Here is a 23,571-nt window from a genome sequence, read left to right as displayed (position 1 = left end):
AATGTACCGATATAGATAATGCAATGAAAGAATTCTTTAATGAGATACGTTGCTTATCTTGTCAATAGGAACGATGCTTCCGCATTCAAAGACATTCTTGCAACTTGCAGCGTATGCTACTTCGCGTATAATCGCCCGTACAGTTCCACTATCGAAGATCTCTGGTATGTGAGTAACCACCTACCTCTAATCGCGTTTCCAATACGGCGGAGTTCGGTGAACTCTCCATTACGATTGTTCTCGATATCGTTTAATTCGATACGCGTGTATCGGGCAATGCTGCCGGATGCGCTCGAAGATAAATCCAGATAAATCCGGAATACGAATCTCGATAAGGTAGTTTCGCGCAAGGCTATTTACCTCAGGTATTTAGCGTCTTTATAAAAGTTTAGTCTAAAGGTTCATTTACCGAGAGAGTTTTACGCGCTGGACCGGCCGTGTGGTACTCTCGAAATTGTGGGTCCTCGAGTTGTTTAGGCTACACCGCAGGATTAACGAACTCCCGGCGTCGAGCTAAGTCGAAAACGTCTCGTGAAATATTTCTAAACACAGGCGCGGGCGGTCGGTTCTCCCGTGAGACTGTGGAGCCAAAGCATGCGTATAATAATAGCTAATAAAGTGAACGTAAAAAAGCGGCGGGGAAGGGGGGAGGGTCCGCGGTATAGGGCAGGTGGCCTTTCGGCCCTCCACGAGAGGCACACTCCTCTCTCTCGCTGCCCGAAAACCAAACTGGTGCCTTCGCCTGCGGGCCCACGCGAGAGCAAAGAGTCCTCCTCCTTGCCCTCCTCTCACCATATTTCGAAGTGGCTTTTGTCTGCCCGGCCGGAGCGACAAAAAAATAACGCGCTGCGAGGAGAGATCGTGGGCTTCTCTCGAACGAGAACTTAAAACGTTCTTTAACCTTTGAGTGGTATCCTGAGAGAGAGAACACTCGAGACGGACGGGGGACCCTTCGTTATCGAGAACGGCGGCGGGCGTCGTCGGTCGCGTCGCGCCGCGCCGGTAAGGGAACGCTCACGAAACTGAAAGCTTATTTCAAACATAAAGATCAATGTTAAGGCCTACGCGTATTTCTATCGCGCGTTTTAGCTTCGAGCGAATATCCGCTCGTTAATAATTATCGGAGGAGTGTTAATAATAAGTTTTTTCTAAAATTGCTGAGTTCGATATCGTAATTTAAGGTAATCCTACGGTATTTCGAGGCATTACGTCGGTATTTCACCGTTGCCTCGAGCAGGTCGCATTGGGTACACAAGGATATAATCGCGAGAGACTCGGGGGCGCGCACGTGTGTCAGGGCACGTTGCATTATTATGATATAAGACCCGCGCGCTCGCCTGCATAAAGCGCAAGCCGCCGCTCGGACAGTCAGCTCGCACGCTGCCGAGAGCGTTCCATGGAATATATACGGCGCCACATTACCGTCAGCGCCCGACTTCCTCCGCTCTCGTTCTCTCTCTCTCTTCGTAGCACGATGCCTCGTGCTCGGGATAATTTAGCTCTAAGATCGCGACGTAAAATATCCGCGCGCGGACCGCGGACGTTATAATTCCTCGCGCCCACGCGAGACGAAATATGTTTTCCCCATTGAGTTATACATTCGACACGTTTCGTATCCGCGACGTGAAACTTTACGTTCGTCCGCGGGCGTAAAAGTCCGCGGTGTAAAATCGAGCGCTCGCACGCGAGCCTCGGCGCCGCGGACGAGAGGCTGACGTATCGTTGATCCCGGGAGCGACACACGCGCTTACGTAAACCTCGTCGCGCGCCATCGTGAGCTCCCCGGGCACGCGCGCCCGGAGCCGTGAGATTCTTATCGCCGCCCGTTTACATCCATTTATTTAACGCCGAGCGCTAAACTTTCCCGCGCGTACGCGCACGTTCCGATAGCGGCGAATCACGTGTGCGCTGAAACGCTCGCTCGCTCGCTCGCGACGACGACGACGACGACGTAGCCTTGTTTTATCGCCGCGAGATATGATTTCTGATAAAAGCGCCCGGTTTCTTCGACGCGATCTTCAATGTCTTGTACAATTTCATATTTTTTATCGACGAAAAATAGTCCCGCGAGAGAGTTCGAACGCGAGGGATGCGTTCGCGGGTCGAGTTGGGGGAGAAAGAGAACGAAAGGGGAGGGAGAGGGAGAAGAAGAGTGATCGGCGAACGGAGATGGCCCTTAAGTCCCCGCTTCCCGCCCACGCGGCCAGACAGAATAAAACTACTCGAGAACGGTCGTAAGTACCGAGGAAGTACGCGCTCGTGCCGCTCTCGAGGAGAAATGGCGAACGCGTGGGGAGGAATCGGGCGAGGGCGAGGATGAGCGAGCGAGCGAGAGAGCGAGGGAGAGAGCAGAACGAGAATGAGAACCGTGACGATAGAACCTCGGGGTAACCGCGGGCAAGGGAGAGAGGATGAAGAAGAGCGCGGCGTGGCGGCTACGCCACGTAACGCTGTTTTACAGCTTCTTCGGTCCAGTTGTTGCGTTAATGTCCTCATATACCCCGGCGTGGGCGAGACCGATCCGCGACACGGCCGGACATTACTTCGCGTGCCACGCAATTGCGTGCGAAGGGCCCCAAGTCGCGATTTACGAGGCGACAGGCATAAGGACGGACGGAGGTGAGAGAGCCATTTATTCCGGGACAGCATCCCCTCCGGCCGATGATGATGCGGAACGTATACACGGAACTTTCTAAAGCGATTCGATATATCGCGTGGCGCGTGTATTTTTTGATTTTTACTTTTTAATTTCCCTTCCCTTTCCCCTCCCTCCTCGTTCACGATACGTAAGTAACTAGTCTACGTCGAGTCGGGGAAAGTAAATTCTTTAATGCGAGGCCGGATATTCGGGGTCTCTCCTTTGGATCCGGCTGGGCTCTGCCAACGCGCGCGCTGCAACCTGCCGTGGGCCGTTCCGAGTTCTCTCGCCCACGCGCCGGTACTTAGCGGCAGTCCTGCTGCTGCAAAGACGGTTATTAACGATTATTACGTTCCGGCTATTCGTCGATGAAAAAGCTGCGTCGAACATCGACGGACGGACGGACGGACGGACGGTCCGCGCGAGCCGTTTGCGGCGAGCGCGGAGATTCGAGCGCGGCGACGAGAGAGATTTATTCTCCGGCGCGGCGAAATAAATAAAGCTTCGAGTTTATACGCGAGAGAGGCAAGCGACGGGGGAGACTGATGGCTAATTACCGAGACTTTACGCAGCTAGAGGAGAGGGTGATTACCCGCGGGACGCGTACGTATCGCCTAAACGGATTGTAAATTTCACCGGAGCCGACCCCGCGTGACCCTCTACCGGATACGTTCTTAATTTTATGCTTACCTTTGGTACCTTCGATGTGCCTGCGAATATAGGCGTATTAATAATTTAGTATGCGATGCGTGGCAGGTAGGGATGGCACGTAAATTATCTGACGCGGCCGTTGCGGCCGGATTTATGGGACGATTTCTGCGCACGTTTATTCCTTACGTAGAAATCTATCTTTGGTTCCCTCCTCTTCTCCCTTCCCCCCCTCTGCGTATTTGAATATTAATTTCTCTGGATAATTAACATTATAATAAGCATACCCATCACATCATCTCGCATATGTTTTTCTAAGTTTTGTTGTACATCTCTATGCTGAAATTTATCATAATATATGTAATCGCCTTAGCATACATCATCCTGCATTATCCATGCTACTTTAATTTTAAATGCATGAGATTCTTTATTGATTATTTACAGAAATTTAACACCAAGCTATTATAGTAGTAAATATGTAGAATTGGTGCGTGTGTTCGTGAGGCGGATGAGGAACTCGACGAAGGAAACTTTCCTTCGAGATCAGGTATCCCGAGCGCCTGGCTTCTCCCTGTCTCTCGACAGAATCGCTCGGTGGTGAAACACGGCAGGGACGCCGCGCGCGTCCCGTGTTTTCCGCCCCCATCCACCCTTTGTTTCCATAAATCACGACCCGGCGGAGTTCCGTCGGGAATGGGCAGGTGCTCCCGCACCCACTGTCACGCACCGTGCATCCGTGCCCGCAACTCTCTTCCTCCCCCACCTTCACCTCGTCCTTTCGAATCCTGCCTCCTCCGGTCTCTTCCTTCCCTCGGCATCTCTCGCCTGCGCCCGTTTCTCCTTTAAGTGCTTTTTTATGTGGTTTCGCCGTTTTCTCTCGACTTGTATTTTTTTCCTCCCGTTTCGCCCAACGGCGTCCCCCCTCCCCCGCCCCCTCTCTGCCGTTCCCGTCTCCCATCGCGCGCCTTTACTTTTAGGCTTCCCGGCGTAATTACCGCGTCTTGCGGTTTGCTAGCGGTTTGTCGGTGGGACCTACAGGTGGTCCCTGTGGAAACCGTTCTAGGTAATATTCGGGGAACACGAGACAGTGCCACCCTTTCGTCTTTGCTGGCCGCGGCTAATGTCTCGGAACCGCTCCGCGAAAATTTGCGATAACCGACTATCACCTGCAGTCGAATCACTTCTCAGAAGTGTCCACTGCGGTTTTCAATCATTCAAGCGTGCGGAATGAAACGGGAGCATAAATGATTAAAAAAGTACTAAACTTTTGCAAATGTTACATGTTCAATGAATCCGGAAGATATATTAAAGAGAGTAGATTATTTAAATTTTTTTAATAATAATACATTTTTAACAATAAAGTAAGTATTACGCAAATAAAACGAGCAAATTTCAAGTGTTAAAATATTCCTAGAAAAAATCCATATTTTTTATCTTTTTTTCGTGGTTTATGAGTGCACACAATTTTAAACACAATTTTATTATACTTAGCATTTGCTCATTTTATTTGATTTATTTACACTTATTTTATTTGTTGTTAATATGTATATGAGTTATTTTTTATATTAATACTCAGCAATGAAATTGTATTTTTTTATCATTAATTCATATAACAGCTTAAAATTTATTTTTATCAGGATACACGACTATACATATCTAACTGCTCGACTTGTTTAACGAATCATTTTACTTCTATGCCAATATAATTGGCATTTCAACACGTTGGCGAGTTGAAGTATTTCGATTCGTATCGGTACCCGTTACATTCTCGGTGCATTCGTCGCACCTGAGTCGACCGACTGCATTTCGTTCGAACGCAGAACGCATGAACAGGTGGCATCGATTACCGTGGCATGTGCTCCGAAACTTCCGCGATTTTTTACCTCGGGGAGGTAATAAGGGTACACGCACGTAATCCAACACGCGCGCGTAAATATAGCACCGCCAGAGTAATCTCGTCGAGGAACGAGGGGCTGGTCGATTTACGTCGAGAAAGGGACGCTCGTGTTTGGTTCACGTCCAGTTCGATACGATGGTTTAATACTGGGAATAAAGATATTGATAAAGTGTGCGATGAACACCGCAGAATTTTACGATTTTTACGGGCAGGTATTCCATTCGCTCGTGACCGTAGATGGAAATCGCACGATGGAATGCATTCTATGGTGCGCCATTCGCGCATCGTTATTTTGTGATGCAGTCACCAACTCTTTTACATAAGCTTATACTGTGCATTGGCTCTCATATATTCATGGTAAAAGAAAAATTGCAAAAGGGACTGTGGCAAAGGAAACTGTAACGTAAAAGTCAAGCAATCTCCGATTTACATAAAATAGAATTAAGTTTATTACTTTAATTCACAAAAGTTAAGAGAAAATACAAAAAAATTTTTAACATCCATTCAGAGCTTATCTTAATTTGCACTTTATAACCAGATAATGTCTTAGATATACAAATGGAAATTCTACAAAATTTTCCTACACAGCACAGAACTTAGTATGCAATTTTTTGGGGGAAAAAAAATTTTTTTTAACGTACTGTTACACAGTGCGAAAAAGGTATCACATATTAGACTGAGAAGTAGTGCCAGACGTACTATTACCTTAAAAATTACTTCAGTGCGAATCAGATTGCTACATTCAAGTGGGCGGACAGACATCACGTTCCCAACGGCTGTCTGCACCTTTTCGTTGCGAACGTGTCTAAAACGCGTGAAAGATCGGGAGCCTACTACTCGACGCGCGGATATCACGAAGGCGTATCGAGGGAAGGGGGTGCCGATCCGGCGGCGGGTAACCTCGATACACAAAGAAAGAGCGTTTCTACTCGCGAGTCATCGGCGAGGCCCCGACGGACGTGCAGACGCGATGCACTTTGACTTTTACGCCGAAATAAACGTTTTATAATGATGCTGCAGTATCTCGGGGGGGGAACTCGTTTCGTCCATTAGTCGACGGTGCACCTGTAGCGTGAAGCGAGTGTGGGGGTGTGCGCTCCGAGAAAGGGTTGGATTGCCGGGGATCGACCCTCTAATTTGTACTTCCCGAGGCGGACCTCTCCTCGGTTCAGGCCCGCTCGGGGTCAAAGCTTCAAATATAGCTCTTTAGCTACCTCCGACCGGATGTGGTCCGTAAAAAAGATAAATTATATCTCTGGAGAATAATATAATTCTGTTGCTTATATAATAGTAATTTAAAATATGAAACTATTACTATTGTCATTATTTATGTTATTTTATTATTGCACACTATGCGTTAAATACTCTCTGGACTAATGTCTTTTTTTTTTACGCGTGAATTTGTTTTGATAATTCAAAGGGCCCGGTTTTTCGAAAAGTGCAGTGAAAATTTCGCTAATCAGCCTTCTCTCCAGCGGTAACTTTGCTGCGTTCTCTCGCGAGGGAAGTCCGGTGGCGATAACCTCGTGATACACACGGCCGCGGTCGCGCGGCGGTTAACGATTTCATACTTCGGCCACGCATCTTTCGTGCCACGTGAAAACCCGTATCGGTGAAGGGGAAAGACACACACCGTGATCTTACTCTTCCCGTTCTTCGCCGTTGCGTCGCGCGGCGCGGCGAGGGGGAATTAAATTCGCAAAAGAATTCCGAAATTTATCGTCGCGATCGTATTTACTGCTCGACCGGTATGAATATTCAGCCGGTTTTATTTTACTGTGCTCGCCGCTTCCTCGTGCACGACCGGGTCAAGGGTTAATGAAACTCGCCGAAAAAAAAAAAATGCAAATAAGATGCCCCGCCGCAGCGAACGTCGACGCTATTTGCGCTTTTCTCTCTCTGTCTTTCTCTCTTCCCCACTCGTCGCGGCGTCATCAGCCCTCGAAAGCGCTCGTCCACGTTGCATTGCAGGCCGATAAAAATATCCGCAAATTAGAGGCCCCGCCACGCTCGACGAATCTGCCCGGCAACCTTTCACGTGGGTCTCGGCGGTACACGGCGCGGTCGCGTAATGACCCAATGTACTTTCTACAAAATTTTTATACGGACGAAATATGCCGGTGCTTCGTTTCTCGAAATAACAGATTGTCGGACGATTGAATAAAATTGCAATCCGCCTTTTTTTTTTAATTAATAATTTATATTATACGTGATAGTGACATACGAATGTATGGCCGTTGATGATCGAGATTGGAAAATCTCGTTGGTGAGATCTTTTATTTTAAAGTGTGTTAGTGATTAGAGATAATTAGATAATCATCACTTTTTCATGATAAACGATCGAATGATTTCATGGCCACAAAGTCTTATCATCGGCACGATTATTTTTCCTTAGAATTATGAGTATGTACAACTAACGAGGGAAAGAAGATCGAGAAGTTATTCGCTTAATATTATCGCAACTGGGATTTATACAACGTGCTGCGCACGCTCGTCAATTTACGCACGCACGTGTGTACCGGGAGAAAGCAGGTGCGTATAACACGACACGTTCTTGGCGAGTGCCATCTGGCAAGGTGGCGTTTCCGCGACCGGAAGCAGGATGTAAAACGATGCTAATTGATAAGTAGCGAAATCGTCGAGTTGAGCGCGCAAGAGGCGGTCAATTTTCAACGGACAAACGCGACTAATTTATTCGTGCAAGTAGGCGCAGTTCGCGTGAGAATTTACTGAAAAAACCTGGGAATTGCACTTGAAAAATTACTCGCGATTAAATTTTTTTTTTTTGCGAAATCTAACCAACTTACCAATTTATTATAAATGTTAATAAAATATATCCAAGTTAGTTGGCGTATCGTATGAGATATATTTCGGTGGCAATCGTACATTGTACACTTAAATTTGGCAAATACCATTCAAACATTCTGCCGAAATGTTTATATAAGTTCGAAGTCGATCGTAAAATTCTATTTTGCTGTTGCGCGGTGGCGGGTTTTTAAAAAATATTCTTTTGTCTATGCTGTAGTGTAGATCGTGAAAGTGACTATACCGCGGATACGAGGGGAGAGAAACATTTGGAAAGTTATATTGCGCGACTATAGACGCGCGATCGGTGATTTACGTTGCTAATAAAGTTCTCCGAATTAACATAATACTCGACCGACCATTCAGCTCGTAGTCACTTTCCCGCATTTAACTCCGCAATAATATGACGTGATTTATTGTCACGCCCAATCGAGTCCATTTCAGAGAATTTCTCCAAATGGCGGTTATCTCAAAGCCTTCTCGAACCCTTAAGGTTACTTTAAGCAAACACCTATCCTCTTTCTAATAAATCTATTTAATCCTACGCAATTGTGTCCGGTTCAATTCGTTAGTTTATATACAGGAGAATTTCTTTTTTTGTATATTAGTTTCTTTAGGGTGATGAAAAGTCCAGACCAAATGGAACCACCGCTTCTACTTTCCGAGTCATGTAGATAATGTAACATAATTTGTGTCTGGACGTTGCAACGTGTAAATGCTGTAAATTAGATGACTTCTGTTATCAGGTGTAGGGGTGTCAATTATCTTGTTTTATTTATATATATTACACTGAAAAAAAATGTTAGGTTGACTAAATTTTTCAACTAAATTAAATTTTGTCTATTTAAGTATTTATATTAAGTATTTATATTTTAAGTATTTATATTGTTTCAATTAACTAGATAAATACTTGAATTGTGAAATTTGTGCATTTAAGTTAAAAGCAGAAATTTTTGAATTGACAAAATTTTAATTTAGTTGGAAAATTTTGTCAAATTAACAATATTTTTTTCTCAGTGTAGTTCAAATATAACACTAAACTATATTATTCAATTGTCCGCGAAAAAATTACCAATCGAGTTGCAGCCAGAATATGTGGATACTAGTTGTCATTTTGTTTGCATGATAAATTCCGAAGAAATAATTTAATGCATTAAAATTTTATCTACCGCGAAAAATCATCGTCGTCAGGACGAATCGTCAACTACTGTACAATCTTCACGAGCGTGAAATTAATAAAATCCATTGCAAGTCCGCCCACTTCTCACTTCCTTCTACGGTCGAAATCACACTTAACGAAATAAATAAAGTGTCGCCCGTAAAATAACAATTAAATGGTGATATACGGCCGGCGAGGGTTGAAAGTCGCCGCTCGAGGCATATTGGTGCAACATCGTTACGATATTCTGTTCGGCGAGGTAGAGCGTATTACCCAGCGCATTAATATCGAAGCATTCTTCGGTGGCTTATTCCATGATCCAAAATTTAATCCCACGATTTACCTGCCGATGCGGCTTTTGGCGCGCCGCGCGCCGCTAAAAGTTCCGCGCCTTTAATATCGCGCATAAAACGCGCGAAAGAATTTATACTTCCCCTTTCGCCATATTTATTTGACACCGTCTTAAAAGGGTTTCCTCGACTCTTGGAAACGCCACGGTATTCTCACTACACGGGTGTTATACCTGGTACATTTAATGGACATGCTGTTTTGTTTCCACCGTCGCGCGGCGGTGGAAGAGGGACGACGACGACGGCATATACCAGGAGAAGAACAAGGTGGAACGAGCAGGAATGAAATAAGTAGCGGTAAGAAAATCGGCGTCGGGCTTTCAGCTCACCGGCCGCCGGGTTAATTAGGCGTAATTAAATCCACGAAGGTCCGCTCGCATCTGCTCCCGTGTCTGGCAAAATAATGGAAACCCCGCTGCGCTTATGGGTCGCGAACAACATATTGCGCGATCTTGATTCCATGGTGATTCTGTACCTGTTAGATATCGTTAGACGTACGTGTTAGAGAGGCGAATGAAGCAGGCAAAAATATATCTTGATTTTTTTTTATAATGCGAAAAAAAACTTTGTATTTCGATATTTGAAAATATAGTTTTCTGGAGCATACAAATTTAAATAACTACTTGCAATCTATAAAGAAATGTTAAGTATGCTAGATATTTGTAGGATGTTTATTCCTCTTCGCTTTTACAAGAAATATTTTCTTCTATATTCGCGTTAGTATTTTTTCTTAAATTTTTTTTCACGTAAACACACATACACACGAAAACGCACGTAAATTTATTTACATTGCGGAGAGAGAATTATAATTTTAAAAAAATTAAAATGACGGATGAGCATCTTGCGTATATCCATCCGGACGTAGTACAACTTCCTGTGTGGTATCCAATTACTATGATTTTCTGAGTAATAAGTCGCCGAGAGGTCATCTCGCATTTCCGCATTTCACCGTTGATAATTACGGGATATGCCGTGTAATAGATGGCTAATCGATAGTAATATTGCCGACGATACCATCATAATTACTTTTAACTAATTCGTTTAATGCAGAACAAATTATCTTTGGCGATTACATAAGACTTCATTGATAATATAGAATTCTTTTTTCGAAATCGATTTTTCATTATTTACGTGCAATCTTTTTTTTTGTAAAATTGATCAGAAATATAATAGATAACATGTCGATTAAAAAATAAATAAAATGCGATTAATTTTGTTAATACATAAGACATTTTGAAATTGAGAAAAAATTTTGTATGCGCAGTACTTTCGTTTGTTAAAAGAATTCACTAAAATGTGAAATTTCCGATCTTTTCTTATCTTGCTGTTCAACTTACAGAATTTGGCAAATTATATAAAGCAAACGGAATCGAGGGACTAGAGGCGGACCATTAGCTGGAAAACAATCTTATATTAAATATATCGTAGCAACTATTGAAAACAAATTGTATTAACATAAAGATGTAAAGATTTAAACAATCGAATTTTATCGGATATACATTTATAAAACCACGTGTCATTTCTAATTTTTTGCAATCACTTAAACTTAATTAAACTAATCGGACGTTTAGTAGTGTTTACTTCAAGCATGTATTCGCGTATGTAAAAAAATATTTTTTAGCATCGCAGTTTAATATAAAAATGTAGGTAATAAAACGAAATTAATTTTTGTTTTATTACCTACATCTTTATTAAACTGCGATGCTAAAAAATATTTTACCGTACGTCAACGTTGTCGCAAATTATCGCGATTGTTCTTACTCCCGTAGCCATCCTGCTGTTCGCGCCGCTTCCGTTCGGCGTGCGCGTAGAGAGTGGTCCCGCCAATTAAAAAGGAACACACGCGGAATCCCTCTGGGTTTCTCCGTCTCTTTGATCGCCGACCGACGGCGCAGAAAATTAATTCGGCAAATTACGCGGCGCGGATAAGCGGGCGAGTGCCGGGCGGCTCGGCGGGGTCACGCGGGGCTTCCCCACGATTCGAATCGCCGCGCGATGCCGTGTCAGCGGCTCTCGCGTATACGCATATATGCGAGCCTTTAACGATATGGAACGCTGGAAGGTTGCGCCGCATAACCGTCGGCTATCCGAGAGTGCTCGAGTAACATTCCGAACATCCCACGAATGGTCACGCGATATTCCTCGGGGTCCTGAACATTCGTTTCTATAAGACGGTTGCATTATCCCGGAATCCGCCCGACGAATCGTCCTTTCCCACGAAGGATCCTTTCTCGCCCCCTTCATTCTCCGTCCTTTCCCCTCTCTCTTTCTCGCTCCTACCTTCTTTGACCGTGGCGCGGGGTGCCCCTGCCGAAAAGAATTCGCGTGTGCATAACTCGCGTCCTCCGATTAATTATCCGGTGTCTAATTACCGCAATAATTATGAGCACGCAAGACGAGCAATAAAATGTAATCGTGCATATGGATCCAGCTGCGAGAGTCGCGATTTATGTCTCTCGATTCGAGTAAGGATTGCGGAATAACAAACAGCCAGATCTCCGGAGCTTATCTCCATATTTAGCAGTTTTTAATAAAAATTTGAAATGCTTGATGTTGTACAACAAAACATTGCATATTAGAACGTTGCATATTAGAATGTTGAAAATTAGAAATGCTAAAAACATGCACATATCGATCGAATATTGTTTTCTTTATTCTTTGAAGTTTTACATTTGCAAAGTATTAATAACTTTTGGTAGAATTAAATGGAAAATGTGTCGTTATTCTATATAATTCTTTTTTTAACAAATATTCTTTTGAATATTTATTGGCACAGTTTCGGTTACGCGCGCTGCGGCAACTCGGAGGTTGGGGGGGAAAAATTACCGGAGCACGTGTAGTAAGATTTTGTAGGGAAGCTGGACGGACTCGTAAAGCATTCACCTGGAAAGCACAAACCCCGCGGCTCCGAAAAAGAGAGAATCGAGGATCCTTCGGCTTTTTGAGCGAGCATAATTTTCAGCGGCATCGGCCTTTTCGTTGACGGGCAAAGCACCATAAATAAATGCCGTTTTTACGGCTGCCAAATTGGGCATTTAAAGTACATTCGGGCTTTTACTGGCCGTAGGGAACGCGCGTCTTCTACGCTGTGACCCCTCTTCGACGGGAGCGTATCAACCTCTGGCGCCACCGAAACGAGGATTCCAATCCGCAAAAAGACAATCGCGAGTATCGTTCGATCCAAACTTTTCGTTTCTCTACATCGCGTTTTACCGTTAAGTGCAAGAACTTGTTTCGCCTAAATCATTCGGATTCGACTTTACGTCGTGAGATTGGCCCTTTTCGATTTTGTCGATTTTGTGATTTTACGTTCGATGCTTAGTGTAATCACCGCGTTCTTCCCTTCGTTCTTTTAATATCTATATAAATCTCTCACGCTGAAGGAATATTTGATTGTATCTTTGCAAGGAATATTTAGCTCCCGAGTTGGCTCATTGCACGATCATATACATCGCAACTCTCGGATGCGTCATTTGCCGGGGAATAACCACTTTCCGGCGGACGAAATAATACCCGTGACGCATTGGCCTGCGTCGCATCGAGATCGAAATCATCGAGATTTCCGTGGAGAATGAAACGGTGTCTCCCTTGCGGCACGAACGACGGTCGCAAATTTCAAGCTGCTTGAAGACTATTTTCGCGGCGTCACTCTCGATAATTTCTTGATCGAGATGCAAATCGGGGACTCGCATTAAACGCCAGAGGTCTGTCGGTTCGCGCGCGCCTAGCGTCTATATTAAATATAATAAAAAGCTGCCGTAGAGATAATAAGATGCTTTACGTTACATTATAAACGCCGAGATTGCCCTCGCAGCGAGAAAATTGCCCGCTCTCTTGTTCGGCGGGAACGTCGCCGGTTATATGCACGCTCGTACCTCGGGCTCTGTCTTTTCTTCTTGCGCGTCCAAACGTAAAACGCGTTCGATGCAGCACCTTGCGGTATTCCCCCTATCGATGCGCCCATGAAATGCCTCGCGGGGAAAATTACGAGTGCTTAAACCAGACCGCTTGTCGTTTGCCATCGCCTAGGATGGAAAACGAGGGTAACAACCTGTGAGATCTAATCTCGTCCGCTTTTAATGATCGACAAGACACGATCGTTTACGGAACGAGAGAGAGATAGAGGATGCGAGTGGCGCGTGCATTCCGATCTGCATCTCAAATGATCCGATCGTCATCCTGCGCTTACATTCTAATGAAATGTTGTACGCGCGTTCGCCCGTAATGACGCGTTTCTCGGAGTTTCGCGGAGTGGAGGAAAGGGGATGCGACCGCGGAAAAATCGGCGTGTGCGTGCGATCGAGCGCAATCGGCGACCGAGAGAGTGAATTGCCGATGAGGCGGATAATGACGGGCGCGCGGATGGACGGACGGACGGACGATCCGGGATCGTGCGGGCGCCTTCGGGAGAAGAAGCCACGGCGACGTGGAAGGTGCGCGGCGGGCCGCCGCGCGTTCGACCGCGCGGCGGCCACCGGCTCTCTCGTTTGATGCGCCACGAATGAAAGATAATCGCCGCGCTCCGGGCGACGAAGGCGTCCACGCTCGGCGAGCGAGGCACACGCTCCGGCCACGCTCCGTCATCCCCACCCGCGCCTTCGGGCACCTTCGCAGCGTTCGTTCGTTTGATGGCCTTGTTTGGCAGCGAGAACGAAGTAACGCGATCGATGAAATCAGATTCTTCGGCCTTTTTGTGTGATTCACTTTACGCGCCAGGTTGATAAGATTGAATTTTTTTTTTTTTTTTTACACAGAAATGTATAGTTTAATAATACTTCTAATTAATATATCAATTTTTTTTTTATCTTTTCAGTGGGACATCGCTGATTCAGCAGATCGGTGAGTCAAGTACATTTCATATACAATTCTTTACTGGATCAGCTCTGCCTTTCGATAAGAAATTTATCTTATCGATGCGCAAATTTTGCCGTAAGTCCCGCTTAAGAAATTCAAGCTGTGCGTTATGAAAACTAATTTGATCGCGGCTGCACGAGTCACTTTCCGGTAACGCACTTGGGCTGTTAGGGCGCTCATTACCCCTGCGCTAATATACGGTCTCTTGATTTTAATGTCCCTGCCCGTTGGTAACTTTACGATTTCTTCGTTTTCGTCGGACTTTATGCGTGTTACGGGTGCGTCGTTGTCTTACCGGTTCGTTAGCGACAGGTTCCACCTTGCGTCTTTTCGCCCGCGAAAGAGAAAGAGGCGAATTATCTCGCTCGTCGCCACATCTGCTTCTGTCTCATTCGTTAAGATTTCGCGCTGTACAACCGTCATACCATAGATTTCAGCGAATATTTTCATTACCTTTATTATCGTGCATCTCGACTCGAGCAAATAATCGAAAACGCTCCAAGGCAATTTCCTTGAAATTTATATAGCAATATTATAAATCAAACATGTGTTATAGTAAAAGAAAAAAAAACTTTAATGTTGCCGTCAATAGAGTGAAATTTTTTGTTTTCAGTGTGTGTGTGAGGTAAACAAAAATTGTTTTAGAAAAAAAATATTTTATCTGTATATTTGCCATTTATTATTTACGAGAATCTATTGCTTTACGATTTTGTTGATTAACTGGAGTTTTTTTATTGCTACGTTTATAAAATGATGTGATGCTTTTTTAATATTAATTTATAGCTATTAATTATACAGGCCGCGTTCTTTAGCCATCACGGTTTTATATATGCAAGAATTTTATGGCACGAAAGATTACGTTGAGAATATTCCGGCGAAACAACAAACTCCGTTATGTTTACGTGTTTTGGTTGTAACATGCGCGTTTTTTTTTTTGCGCGTGCAGCCGCCTCGAGGAGATTACGCGAGTCCTCATTTCGCCACGCGCGGTTTCGAGGAATATTTTACCCCCTACCTTAATCTCGGCAAGTCACGTTTTACCACCATTTACCCGCGTGATTTCATACGCAATTTTTCGTTCGCTCGAAGGCAAACATATCGGAATCTCAATTCGATACGCGATAAATCGCCCTCTTCATTTCGCATGTATAAACAAGGATGACATTCGATATCGCGATGTCAATTAACAGGACAAAGGCCGGATAATTGCGAGTAACTCGCGAGAAGGAGCCAGAGAGTATCTCGCCGTTACGTTGTGACGCTGGCGCCCGATCGAGACGTTTCTTCTTCTTTTTTTTTTTTTTCGCGAAGAGATTTACTGCACGCCACGGTGGACGAACCCGTGCAGGAGAAACCCGGCGGCCACAACGTGCGTGTCCAGCCTCTACGGGGCGACCCGGTCGTTACGACTTCACGCTGACTTTTGCACGCACAAACTTGCGGGGCCACGAGCGTTCGTGCAAATGAAACGTGCAACGCCACAAGTCGCCTCGCTCGGGCGAGGCGGAGAAGGAGAGCAGGCAGGCAGGCAGGCAGGCGGCAAAACGGAGCGAGTACGAGTTGCCTCGAGCTGATCCAGTAAAATTGCGTAGGCAGATTACTCGAGTTGTTACCCCTGCCCATTACTCGCGCGCGCGTAGCACTTCGAACGGTCGACCGACCAGAAATCAAGGCTCGATCGCGAGATTCCTCGGCTTTCACTCGGCGTCCCTGGACGATAGTAATTTCTTTCCGATCGGTTCCCCCGTTCGAGGGCACCGAATATTTTGATTACCGTACGCCCCGTTCCCCGTAATGAAACGTTTGCGATCGCGCGATGTGAACAAGTTTGCGCGAGGAATGCTCGAGGAATGCTCGTTACACGATGTTGGGTATAATCAGTTTGTTATTTTTCAACATTTCTCTCTTATCGAGAGTGCAGATGATACGGTTACCGTGATAAACGTGATTAACGAGCTGATATTTTTGCAATCGTACAACTGCTTTTCAGTCGAACGTTTTTATTGCCAGGCTGTTGTTGGGAGAGACAGCGGCGCGGCCCAACCGCGAGTTGTTGCTTGCCCGTCGGTCTTGCATGCGTTTCGTAACGCACCGCACGCTCTCGCTCGCCCGCAAATCCCCCGAAAATATCGCAACTCACGTTTCAGGAAAACGTGATCGAGAAACGCGCGCTTTCTCCCAACAGGTGGTCCCAGCTTTGCAAAGCGCGGCTGCGACGGCTTTCCCGGGTTTGCCCCTCGACACGGGGGTCCATACCGCTCCGAGAGACTTTTATCCTTTGTAATCTCGGCGAGGCGGCATCCTCCGGGATTAAGAGTAGGCTCCGGTCGAGATCGTGCTGACGCCGGGCACGCGCTGCATGCTGCGAAATAACGGTACCGGAGCACCGCTCGGACCGCCCGTCCGAGATTTTAAATCTCTCCTTCCCCCCTTCCCCCCCCCACCCCTCGCTACGTTGGCATAACCGCGCGCCGTATGGCGACCAGCAAAAGCGGAAAGAGACGAGGGAGGAATTCCGCCGCGCCTCCTCGGAACAGATTGTCATCTGCAGGTGGACCAGCGCGGCATGACGCTGGTGAAAAAGTGGCGCGGCGGTTAATCGCCGCGGCGAATTCGCGGAAGAAGTCGCACGATCTCGAGAGAAAATCTCGGGTTAGCGAAGATTGCTCTTGAACAAAAGCGGCATGGATGCTTCTTAGGTGGATTTTAGCTGGCTTCTGCATAGGAATTTACATTTCTTCTGACATTCTCGGTTTTCGCAGCTTTTTTGAAACTTTCGAAATTCTTTTCGTCAAATTCGTTTAGAACGTGGAAAGATGAGGGAAAGAAGATTTCTTGTGTTTATTGTGCTTTCGCGGATCACAAGTAGAACTGATGTACAAATGCTTCCCCCATCATTAAATTTTTGAACCCAGTTAAACATTTTAATGACCATCTTATCGATAAAGTTTTATAATAAGTACTCTGCCACCTATTTTATACGCAGATAATAAAACTTAACGAAGAGTTTACAATCTTGTTAATTAAAAATTACCACGTATAAATAATTTTCGTTTCAGACTTTTTTTTAATACTCGTGCGATAACTCAAGTGATGAGGAACAAACAGGTTGCGCGCCCGTATAATGTCCCGCGGCGAAAATTTCGCTTAATTTACGAGAAATTGCATGTTTTCTTTTTTAATTAGCGGCCTTACGCAAGCGTCAATGCGTGTCATTCGCGATAATTAAACGTAATTGCCGAATTACACTGTTGATCAGCGCCGATTTAAAGGACACGTGTTTAATTGCGATCCAGGTGCTGCTACAGCGTTTTATTGCAGAAGAATCGTTGATTTTTTTTTCAAAATTATTTAATGGTTTATTTTTATGGCTCATAACTATTTGTGCATAAATTAATCTATAAATTAGTTTAACTAATTTAAATATTGACTGAAAAAATAACTTAATAAAATGTAAATTATATAAATAATTCCAACTTGGAGTTATCTGGTTAATTCTTGAAGTGAAGTTTTTTGATTTCTATTGAAAAGTTTAGACCCGTAAAGCCGCTGCGTGTTTCGACCCACTTTGGGCTCGATAAATCTTGACCGCATTGTGGGATCTGCCTGCCAGGGCGCGACGAACGGTGTATCTTGATGGGTGCAATTATCCAAGGACGAACGAGGAAGCGGCAGGTGATCCTTGCCCGTAGAAGGTATTAGCAGATATACCGATTTCGTCAGGCCTGTCTCGAGACCGGTAAAAACCTAAACTAGCAAATGCCTAGGATCTTAGGATGTCGGCCGACGTTTGTACCTCTCGCCGATCCATCTGCGCCATTTTCGGCAGGTGAAACGGAATATCGCGAAATGCGAGAGGAGAAAAAGGATTCGGCCATTCGTAGTCGACGGACCGAGACGAATTTCGCGGCGAGACTCTCTAGCGGGGGTTTCGTCCAAACCGCAGGTCCAGGTCAATATATTTTTTTGGCGTTTGATAGGTTTAAATAGAGGAATAGGATAGAGGTGGTTTTGGCAATTTCGCCGAAATGCTAATCTCACGCGAAAATGATCGAAAAGGTAAACTAGTAATTTTTATATTTATTTTAACGTCTTCGTTCTTTTTCACGTTTCGTATTTTAGACGTCGAACGTAGCGCACGAAATGCATTCGTATTTATATCCATGATAAAAAAATAATAAGGATGGATGAGGAAATCGGTTATAAATTGGTTACATTATAATTGTGTGTATGTGCGCGCGCGCGTGTGTGTAAGTGTGTGTATGACAGATGAATAACATGTAGCATCGAGTGTCAAATAAATATTATCACGAGCATTCACGTTAATTCGTGCCGCTGCCACTTTATCAGCATGCTTTACGAGCTCACCGCCGACTGGACTAGTTACACTAGTCGGTTTGTTCCTATCGCATGTGGAACTGGAGCAGGTACACGCTCAGTCGCGAATGCTTTATATATTATAGCGGCAAGTGCCCCATTAAGGATAATTCTTGAAACTAGCTCTCTGCATACTCTCGCGTTGTTGCGTGCCCGCGATCCTCCCATTATTGGCGGATCGTCCGCGGGACGTTAAATGAATCAGCAGCCAACGACCGTTTGACGTTTCGTATCCGCGTCTCTGGCAGACCCGACGGGGATTTCGCGGGGATTACGTCTCTCGGCCCTCGGGGTACCAATTTTAGCTCTTTACGCGCCCCGGTGTCATTATACGGAATACATTGCGCCGCGCGAAATCTTAATTGGCAATTACGATAATGCGGCTGCTCTAATTTGTTGCAAATTGCTTCGAGGTTACTGAGAGACCGATCTATTTCGAACACTTCAACAGGCCTGCCATTTATCTCTCGCAACAAAAATCGCACGTACACGTATCAGCTGCACATTTGATACATCAGCAATTTATTTCCTTTCTTTTTCTTTTTTCAATTATTTAATTTTGTTTCACTCTACCTCGGAATCGTCTGAAGTGAAATTGTCTAAAATGTTTTCATGCGATGCGCTCGCGAGTACGAATCATGAAAGCGCAGGTACTACACAGCCGGAACATTTGTGAGAATCACGCTGTAATGGGACGACAAAGAGGCACGTCAGAATAATTGCCGTTCTTGCCTCTTACATTGCCCTACCTTTCATCCGCTATCGGGCGGATCGCCGCGCGTGAATACTTTGTAAGTGGTCTGTGGCGGAATTAAAGGAGACTCGCGTTAGTACCAATAATTTACACGCTGTGCGGGTCTCTTTACGGCGGGTGCGACGAGGAAAAAAAAACGAGAGGAACGACGGCGCGCAATCTCTCTTAACGTTCAGTTACAAATTACATTACCTTGGCAAATGGGCTATTACGCGAATTCTCAATCTAGTTCCGCGTCTCAATTATTTGCACGGGCAGGTTCGCGGCTTCTGGAAGGTTGTTCCCCGACCGGGCGAATATAAACGCCTTTCAATCTGTTTGCACTTTTCTTACGGGCGCATCATGGATAGCCGCCTTTTTAATTTTACGTAATCAACGTGACGGTGCAATCTCGCGACGATGCAGCGGACGTTTCGCTGTCTGCGGAGAAGGCATTTCAATAACAATCGCGAGAAAAAGTCCTCGCGGCTCTCTCGCCTTCCTCTCCTTCGATTTCTTTCCTTCTTTCTTTTTGTTTCTTCGTCAGGTGACGATAGTCACCGCGTGACTGTCTCAAAATGAATCGTACCGTGAAATCGCGAAGGATTACGCTTGCAATTTTTGATTTGCAAAATTGTTCACACTTTCTTTCCTTTCGGTTGACAAACGCAGAAACGCAGACTTTTTCGTTATTTGAAAACTATTCTAACACATACAGATTGCATTACGTCAGCAAATAGTCCATTACGTAGTTATTGACTCCAGTTTGCGTGCGCGGACGCATTTATTATAAAAGATTAGCGGTAGCTCAAGGTTCTTTCCCCGGGATTTTGTTACATAAGTATCAACGAGAATAGAATCAAATACACAACCGTACTTATTGTGCGTGAAATTTTAAGAACAGAATACTCCAAATGTCTTCAAGAAACGTTATATTTTTAGTATACAGAGTTTTCCGGAAATATGAGTAGAATATTACGCGCATTGTATACTCTGCAAAACGTTTAAGAAAAACATACTATACATTATTCATTCGCGCTTAAAATGATTCGCTTCCGGATTTTATCGCGCGTATTTTTATTGATCCTAAACATGTTCTCGAGGCTACCTCCTTCGGTCTGTTCGTTCATTCGTTCGTTCGTCCGTTCGTTCCGACGTCAATTACGATCGTGTTAAGTGTGCCATTACGCAATTATATTCTAATGTACCTTTATTACGCGCGGATAGTCTACGCTAACATTCAAAACGTTTCGTTCGACGATTTCTGCCTGGTCCCGCAGGCAAGCGAACTTTTTTTCAATATCTCGAACTCACACCTGCCGTCCGCCTGATGAGTCTGAACTCTTAGCTGAGCCCTCAAGGACTAGGAATAGTCACGACTTTTTTTGCACCGTCGGCCAATACGTTTTGCAGGCTCCTGAGTGTCATCTGCGCGGAATCTTAATTCATTTCTATCCGCCTTGTCGTCCGCCGGGGGACCGAATGATCGAACGGCGGTCGTGACTACCATTTTTTTTCTCGCAACACGTTCTCTTTAGAATTTACATTGCTTTTATTATAATATTTCTCGTTTATACGGATTTTCTTCTGCGTGTGTGCGATTTAAAGGAACGAGCCTTCTATCTGATGTAGTCATTATTGTGTAGATTTGGGGTTTATCAAATTATCATTACTATTATAAAATATAAAGGAGACGTAGACTCACGTCGACCTTGCGTTTACACGAAAAAACGTCGGCAACAATGACTGACGATAATCATTTTCTTCAGACCGGACTGTCGATTCTTGCCTGCAGACTGATCGTTCGTCCCAAAAACATTCCCTTTTTTTTCCAAGACCTTCCGAGGTTTCGTTGCAAAAGATCGGCGATAGATTTAATACGAAAAAGAGATGCTAGTCCACGCGAGATGGCCAACACCCGCTGCGAGGGAACGGGGCCGCCTCGGCGTATCGTCTCCCGCAGCGTCGGGACGCTCCGAAAACAATTTCCCCGTCACGCGGAAATAGTTCGGTCTTCGCCACGAGTTGCCTGGGACTGCCAACTCCGAGGCACGTGCCCCGAGCGATTTCCACGTGCTGCCTGCGGACGACCGCTTTTTTTCTGCCTACGTATATTTTCGACCGTCATCCGGCTTTCTATGAATAGATTACCAGGCGGATACGCGGATCTTACGTAACCGTCCACGTGTGAGGGCTCTATTGTCTCTAAAAGTTTTTTTTTTGCATACGAGTATTGCAATATTTTATCGCAACGTATAAAGATTACACTTGAAGTTGCATATTATTTTCGGATTATTTAATTAATCGAAGAAATGTTTAAATTTTCAGAATAAAGCGATTAGTTTTCTGATGTATGTACCATGTATATAATGTAAACTGTTTTACATCGTAATCTGTATTTATGTAAACAACATCTGAATCAGAGAGATTCCATGTATTCCATTTTTTATTTTATTGTTACATTTCTTGATTTTATCAATGCTAAAGTTATATACCAACATAATTTTATAATTCAATTACTTTTTCTGTATCGAGTTATACAATAATAATTTACATTGCTTGTACGAACTACAAAAAGATTCGTGTAAGCATAACGTAAACAACATGTATAGATAATCCATATAATCTTGAAATTTATAATGTAATTGACTCGCGTCTACGCTCATCATAGTATGATGAGCTCAATTATTACGATTGAAAATTTAAGTTATTGTACATTAAAATTTGCGACACACATACACACACACACAAAGAACTGTGCAATTCGATACTTAACTTCTTAGCTTTTTAATTTTTTCTAATTAGAAATATACTTTTATTTGAACGCAAATATTCAATTTTATTAAGTTTACGAAAGATCTCTCGCATAACCGGATTTGAAAATGTAATATCAATACATGTATAATTAAAATAGATTCGTCAGTGTATGAATAGAGACGTTACGCTTGAAGTTTTGCATGAAGCAGCTGTTCACACTTACCAATTATTTTGACCGATTCAGCTACATAACTATTACGGCCAAAAGATATTATCAATCAAAGTATTAAAATTCTCGAAAAACTCATCACATTTTATTACGATGCAGGCTTCTAATATGTATGCATGACAAATTCATTTTGATTTTCGTCTCTTGTTCTTGTTTACGTTTCCGGCTCACCACTCGGCGGGTGGCGCGCGATGCGCGTTTTTTTTGCTTGCGTTATCTAGTCACGTCGCGGCCATTATCCCCGTCGCAAGTTTCGGAATCGCGCGCGATCGGTTCGCGTTGTTCCCATGATTTTCTAACATCGAAAGTGAATCCCGCGTACGAGCGAACGTTGAGAGTGCCGTATCGAACGACAAGCGTAAAATATTGTGGTATACAGTCGCGATTTATCTTTAATCGGTCTTTAGTCGCTCGTAAGCGTCGGACGCCACTTTGTCCTGTGAATTCCTTTTCTCGTTAAATACTCCATTTGTCGAGACCTATTGCTTGCCCCATTTCAATCGCCTGATCTGTGTCACGAGGGCGAACCTTGAAACATAAGAACGAGCCTCGGATCAATTGGTATTTAGTCGCGACGCTCGGATTTTCGGAAGGTTCGCTTCATCGTGATGACGTCACGCGTCGGGCGAGCCGCGCGAGCCGCGTGAAGTTGGCGGCGCGTGATCCGGGACTCGCGGCTGGACGTGTCGCGGCGAACTTCACGCTGATTCTCGCGGCAGTGATGGACAATGGGACGTCGCGTCTCGCCGTTGTTTGTTTACCCTCTCCAAGTGCGTCGCGCCTGAAAGTTTTGGAATCTTTGAACGCGGCTCAAATTGAAGATTAAAAGGATCGCGTTGTCGCGTCTGCTACGTTTATCGCGTGGACAATCGCGTTGTTGACCGTACACGCGGTGAAAATGAGGATTTCCGTGCGTCTGTCGGGAGTGACGTGCGAGAATGACGGGCGTTTATTCTGCTGCTTTGTGCAATCACGCACGGTCCTCTTCGGGGAAACCTACGTCCGGAGCGAGTTGCTGAAGCGACGATGCAGCGGACGAGATCGCGGCGATCCAGGGTGAAGAAGAGCGTCGTCGATTAGTAAGTAAATCAAATTTGTATACTTGGCGACGACAGTCGATTTAT

General features: G+C 44.8%; 1 protein-coding gene across 6 annotated transcripts in view; it reads left to right on the top strand.

Moving 5' to 3' along the window:
* The window catches only part of LOC118645106, a 392,389-nt gene that overhangs the window by 135,458 nt on the left and 233,360 nt on the right, over nucleotides 1–23,571 (top strand). For 4 of the 6 annotated variants that reach the window (XM_036285532.1, XM_036285536.1, XM_036285535.1 and 1 more), the window contains exon 4: nucleotides 14,311–14,336. In XM_036285532.1, the coding sequence (XP_036141425.1) occupies nucleotides 14,311–14,336 (26 nt within the window). Of the gene's footprint in view, nucleotides 1–14,310; nucleotides 14,923–23,571 lie in introns of those variants that run through there. The other 2 variants (XM_036285531.1, XM_036285534.1) reach the window with 1 other exon arrangement.

Source organism: Monomorium pharaonis, chromosome 4, assembly GCF_013373865.1.
Source record: "Monomorium pharaonis isolate MP-MQ-018 chromosome 4, ASM1337386v2, whole genome shotgun sequence".
Classification (NCBI taxonomy): domain Eukaryota; kingdom Metazoa; phylum Arthropoda; class Insecta; order Hymenoptera; family Formicidae; genus Monomorium; species Monomorium pharaonis.
This window is presented reverse-complemented; position numbering and strand designations above follow the sequence as displayed.